General features: G+C 38.8%; 1 protein-coding gene across 1 annotated transcript in view; it reads left to right on the top strand.

Moving 5' to 3' along the window:
* Positions 1–5,836, top strand: part of WASF1 (WASP family member 1) — a 31,417-nt gene extending 25,581 nt beyond the window's left edge. Inside the window, exons 6-8 of the mRNA XM_075707941.1 lie at positions 1,784–1,960; positions 3,351–3,988; positions 5,679–5,836. Coding sequence (XP_075564056.1) covers positions 1,784–1,960; positions 3,351–3,988; positions 5,679–5,836 — 973 coding nt within the window. The remainder of the gene's footprint in view (positions 1–1,783; positions 1,961–3,350; positions 3,989–5,678) is intronic.
* The last annotated feature ends 746 nt before the right edge of the window (positions 5,837–6,582 follow it).

Genomic DNA, 6,582 nt, shown 5'->3' on the forward strand with positions numbered 1-6,582 from the left:
CTATTATTCCAGTCTCTTGATTTTTCCTAAGCAGACACTGCCACGGCTATGTGGTGGGTGTGATGTGAACAAATGTCCACTTGGAACTCAGATGAGAATGCTGAGCTTCTCTTTACTCTTGAGCAAATCCAAGATTTGATTGACATTTCTGGTTATAGTCTATTACAATATCCAACCTGTTGGATTCTCATTTCACAGCACATACTTGCTGGTGGCTAAAAGTAGCATTTCACATGGTAAACACCTGCTGTGTTTACGCTTCTGGTGTTTGTGCAAAACCAAGTCCATTTTTCCATCCAGGAAACATCTGATAGGAAAGAGGGCTGACAAGTAGTATTAGGAGTTTTGGGGGTATGTTTTTTGGGGCTTAGGGTTTTTTTTATTAAAAAGTATTCATTGTCCTCCAAAAAATAGGTACGTTTTTCCCCTATCCTTTGCTGGCCATAAGCATCATAAGAGTATTTTGTTTAGCTTTGTAAGGCCTTCAAACAATAGTGACAGTGGATAATTATGACAACTCTAGGAAATAGTGTTTGCTCTCTGAAAAATGGAAAAATCTCCTTGTAGAAAACTTAGCTCAATTCAGAAACTAAAAATGGTCTCAGTGCATTTCATTCAGTAGGGTACAACTCAAGTTATGGTGATTAGCGTTTTTCTGGGAACAACTTTACAGTATCTTACCTTTGTAAACTGATGTGTCAAGTCGTTGGCAGAAACATCTGCTTTCCTGCTGTCCTTCTGTTGTGTTCTACATGAGACTCCACATTAGACACACTTGTTGCAGGACTCCTTTTATATCCAGGACCCTGGCCTAAACCTTGATTATCTCAGTACCAGTACTGCAATTATGAATAATGCTGTAGTGCTTCAGAGCACTACATTTGCAGAGCATGTTGTTCAGATACAGAACAGCACTGTGCTTTTGAATAACAAGAGTTAAGAGCTTCACCCCCGAAGAATTTAATAGTTTTAGATACTACGGTGGTGGCAGTATGTGGAAATGTAGAGTATTGCTTTACTTGTGTAAAGTGTTCTTGTACTTGTGTAAGTGTTCTGCAAACACATTTCCTCTGAATGTAATAGAGAAATGTTTTTAAAATCTTTAATTGAGTAGTTAATTAAAATTTCCTAACTGATCAGGTCCTTGAGGTGTGTCTAAAGTTGTCATTAACAAGTAAGTTGAATCATCTTTATTTACTGCTACTACTCAATAGAAGATACTTAGATTATCTTCCTTGTGTCCATTGTATAGCTACAAAGTATTAGGTCTAAAGTAGTGAGTTCTCTGTGTATATTGGAATATAGATCCTCTGACAGCAGTTCAGCTAAATTATTCAGTTGTAGATTCTACTGTTCTAACATCGATGGATGTTTCATGAATGTTATAAAAGAATATGGTTGCATATATGTAGGGATTGAGGAGCAGACACGATCACTGAGTATAATGTCTGTTTTATAAAACACACTGGTATATATGCATTTCTGATTGTAGTGCTATGTTTACTTAACTCAAAATAATGTGACTAATAAACACTAAGATCACACACATACTGTAGAATTTGTCTGATATACCTGTCAAAATCATTGAACCCTTGAGCTGCTAGAAGCAATGGCATGGGAGGTGGGATAAATTATTAAAAAGCCATGAAATACAATATGCAACATTGGTGCAGAGAAGATACTTGAATTCAGAAATCAAACTGAAGTACAGAACAGTAGCTGAGGGCACTAATACTTACTTTTACTAAAGGTTATGCTGGATCATTTTTCACTTTTCCTACAGATCTCAAGCATATGTGGACCACATGGATGGATCATACTCACTTTCTGCATTACCCTATAGCCAGATGTCTGAACTTCTGAACAGAGCCGAGGAGCGAGTGTTGGTCAGACCAAATGAACCACCACCGCCACCTCCAATGCATGGAGCAGATGTGAAACCTGTGCCTCCTTGTGTTAGGTATGAAGTGGTCAAGCCACATGCAGATTTGTTGGGGAGTTTTTCAGTTTCCCATCACCGCACTAGTAGTCATTAGTATTATTTCCATGCAGCCCAGGCAGTACAAACATCCTAGGGGCTATATCAGTCCACAGCCCTGGCACGTCTTCAGCTGCAGGACCACGCAGGAATTGGAGAGAGAGGTCAGCAAGTAAATGTAAACCCTGTAGGGTGCCATTGTGGAGACAGGCCTCACCTTGCCATTAATATTGCATCTGTGTCGCCTTCTGAGTTAAATAGCAAGACAAAAAAAATGTATGGAAAATGTTTCTGTGAAACATGTTGAAATCTCAGGATTTAGCTTTGGAATTTTGGAAATTTGAAAATCTGAAATTTGTACAACTGAGCTGTGTTTCAGCCTACATGAAAGGAAGAATATATTGCAGTAAGACAGTCAGCTGTCAAAACTATATATTCATAACATTTTCTAAATTGCAACTACTTTTTTTGTTTCCCCCTTCCCCCAAGTGTTTTTATTTTCTATTTCTCTGTGCCTTTCCAGAAATGGATACATACTTAAGAATATTTTCTAGAGTGAGGCTCTGGTTGTCACTCCCCTGCTGTTTTATACCCAAAATCTTACTTTATGGTCAGGTACATACAACTAGGAATAGAGGACAGTTAATTTAGACATGGTTGTTACATCAGCAAGATGTTAGTCTGTTGAAAAGAATGTCTTTTTACTGTTCAGGAGATTGTACACAGAAATGCGTAACTCTTTAGATTAATTTTCCACAACAGCTGAAAGAAATCCTCTAGTGATCTTTCAGGAAAATAATTTTACTGTTCCCTTTGTTTTCTTCGATTCACCTGTTCATTGCACTATAATGAGTATCTAGCATATTAGTATACCCCTCTGTACATAGAATTGATGACCTTTGATACTAGCCTCACTCATCTTGTCATCAAGCCTTAAATATGTATTTCGAATGTAACTCATCCTCATTGCTTGTACTGTTTTGGTTTGGTTTGTTTTTAAAGTTCTGTGAATCGAAGCGGTTAATCAACCGCTAGTTCCCTTACTTCAGAAAAATAATTTGGATTTACTTAGGGATGGGAGGGGAGAATTATACTAGTATAGGAAACCTTTGATAAAGATGCAGGTTTGTGTAAGAGCATAAACTTGGTCAATAGCTGAATTTGAGCAAAGGTCTGTTGGAAGACTGATGCGTACTCCATACAGAGAATTAGATTTCCTTGTATATGAGGTATGAATACCTTGAAATCATTGTAGTACATAATGCTCTTTAATGCCCAGCATTAGATATTCTTAAGTTGCAGAAGTGAATCTATTACTATTTTTTTCCACTCTCCAGCTCTAATAACTTTGTCTTGGTTTTGGATGTTTCAGTTCTACTACTGGCTTGGTAGAAAATCGTCCTCAGTCACCAGCAACAGGCAGAACACCAGTGTTTGTGAGCCCCACTCCTCCTCCTCCACCACCACCACCTCTTCCATCTGCTTTGTCAACTTCATCGTTAAGAGCTGCAATGACTTCCACCCCTCCACCCCCAGTGCCACCTCCCCCACCCCCTCCCACAGCTGCTCTGCAGGCCCCGGCTGTGCCACCTCCACCAGCTCCTCTCCAGATAGCTCCTGGAGTCCTACATCCAGCTCCACCTCCAATTGCTCCTCCTCTAGCGCAACCCTCTCCTCCTGTCACTAGAGCTGCCCAAGTGTGTGAAGCTGTACCCGTTCACCCCGTTCCTCCTCAAGCTGAAGTACAGGGACTTCCTCCACCACCCCCACCTCCTCCCTTGCCTCCTCCTGGCATTCGACCCTCCTCTCCTGTCACAGTTGCAGCCCTTTCTCACCCTCCTCCTGTTCTGCACCCGACTCCCACAACCATTGTCCCTGGCCCTCATGCCCCCCTAATGCCTCCATCTCCACCATCCCAAGTGATTCCTGCTCCTGAACCCAAACGCCATCCTTCAACTCTTCCTGTAATCAGTGATGCTAGAAGCGTTCTGCTGGAAGCAATACGGAAAGGTAATGTTTACCTATTAAGGGGCAAAAAGAACGGTCTTGGAAACTTGCTAAATATACACTAGCTTTGAGAGGTGGAATATTCCACATGTGTTAGAATTTTAGTTTAGAGGAATGCATCTTAAGTCTGTTTCTGCTTTCTATTCTCTACAGCGTATGCATTGCCAAGTAGACAGATTTTTTTTTTCAATTTGGAATTGCACTTATCAGATGTTTAGTTTGGATGGCAAAACTGGTTCTCTGTGGAAGTTAGATTTGAAAAAAAATTACATGTGTTTTATAGATGATCTGTGGAGATTATCTCTTCATTTCTGTTTACCTGAAAATGTAGCTATTTCTGATAACCTACAGATTGTGTAGAAGACAAAACCATTATTTTTCACAGACTGTTAGATAAGAGCAGAACAGATCAATTGACACTGGTATTTTGATCATGTATCAGTGTATTACAACAACATATAAATGACATTCAAAAATCGTTGCTTAAGACTTAAAGCTGTTAAGTATCTAATCTTGACATGTCTCAACACAGTAGCAGAGCAGTCTTTACATTGCAAGGCGCCCCGCTGGCAGAGTGCGAGTGAATGGCAGAGGTGCAGGGCAATGTTCTCCTGATGATCTAGTGAGGAGCTGTGTGTACAAGCTGTACCTTTCAGCTTATGTGCCCATGGCCAGGAAAATCCCCACTGCACTGAGAGTGCTGCTGTTTGACTGTGTGGTATCTTTGAATAGTTAATCTTGCTCAAACGTTTCGAGTACTACATTCTTCTGGTTTTCCCCTGGACCTACAACACAGTGCAGAATCTGTATGGTACTTTATCAGTAGACAGGCTATAATACTAACTCAAAATATTTTTAAAGCATCTATGCACATGAATCGATAACATCATTGACTCTAAAGAAGTATCAACAGCAGTTGAGTACAACAGTGGTGCATGAACATTAGTAGAGAATGTCAGCAAAAAATAAAGGAGAGCCTGCTGGTATAATTTAGGTGATTCCTGAGAACTCTTCTGGCCAAGTCTTGCACAAGAAACAAAGGCCCAAGTTACCATAGCTTAAATTCCACTAAGTGCCTGTGCTTGTGTTGCCTGTCAGTTGACAACAGAGAGTATTAAGTACAGGATGTAGGTCGTGTTTAGACTCTGTCAGTCTGTGGTGTCTTGAGTATAAAACCCAAATATATAATCTCTGTCATGTTTTTAACTAAGTTACTGGATTTAACTTTCTCATACTATTGGCATGTGTTATTTCTCCTTTGTATTTGATCTTTAAGTAATACTTTATCCCAAAACAGATTGTTACATGACGAAAACTGAGTTACAAGAAATCCTGTCTTGTTAGGATACTCAAATAGCTATAACTTTTAATTGAGACCATGAAGAGAGAGTATAAAAATTGTTTGGAAATGCAAATAGTAAAATGGCTTAATCACTTACAGTGGTACTAAAAATGTGGGTGCGTTTTTAATGGGAAATCAGAAGCGGGATATTACAGTAGAAGGGCTCATGATCTAGTCTGCCATTGCAATTCTGACATTCCTCTCTTCAGAGACTTGTCAGAGAACTTCTACCTGAGGAGGGCGATGTCCTCAGCCTTCGTTTTTGCTTGCAAAGCCTTTTGTGAATAATGAGCTAAATATTTTGTATAATGATAGAGGAGAGTAACACTTTTGTGATTTGATGTTCTTTAGGTATTCAGCTACGCAAAGTTGAAGAGCAACGTGAACAAGAAGCTAAGCATGAGCGCATTGAGAATGATGTTGCTACTATACTTTCTCGTCGCATTGCTGTGGAATACAGTGATTCAGAAGATGATTCAGAATTTGATGAAGTGGATTGGTTAGAATAAAATTATAACATTGCTGTACACTGCAAAATTGAATGCTAATGTCCATTGTGGTGCTTGTTCTTTGAAAGTTTGATGGTCATTTCTAGTGTTTTTTGTATTCTTTTCTTTACATAATTAATCCATGTTTTTCTAGTTTTCAGTTTACAAAAAGCTCCTAGTGCATCTTTGAAACTAAATGTTTTACAGTGGCTTTTCTTACACATCTTTTTTGAAAGAACATACTTTGTTCCAATAGACCACTAAGTATTAAGCATGGGCAGCTGTTGGTAGAGTAGCAGTTTCAATTTTTTGGCATATCTTAACTGTGCACTTTGTGAATTTTAAGTTAATGAAGGCAACTGAGATTGACATTCCAAGGGCAGCTGTATGTACTAATGAGCCTTACTCCACTTCTGATAGTGTTTTAAAACATTAAACCTAGCTATCAAGATATCACTGCCTCGATTTACATCTGTACACTAAAAGTACATATAGTTAGCAGCACTGAACACACTGAAAGGAAAATGGATCTTTGGGGGGGTTTATTATTGTTTTATTGTTGTTTTTAAATAATTATGGCCTTATTTGAATGTTTAGAGATTCCTCTTCCCTTCTTCCCTCCCAGGTACATATTGTGTGGTACTATTTTTGCCTGCATAATAAAAGTTTAAAATTTTTTTCCTTGTGAAATCTTTTGACTTAAACATGCTGTGTAACTTATGTAACTGTTAAAATAACAGTTTGATTTAATAAATGGTTCATTTTAA

This window comes from Pelecanus crispus, chromosome 3 (genome assembly GCF_030463565.1).
Source record: "Pelecanus crispus isolate bPelCri1 chromosome 3, bPelCri1.pri, whole genome shotgun sequence".
Lineage (NCBI taxonomy): Eukaryota > Metazoa > Chordata > Aves > Pelecaniformes > Pelecanidae > Pelecanus > Pelecanus crispus.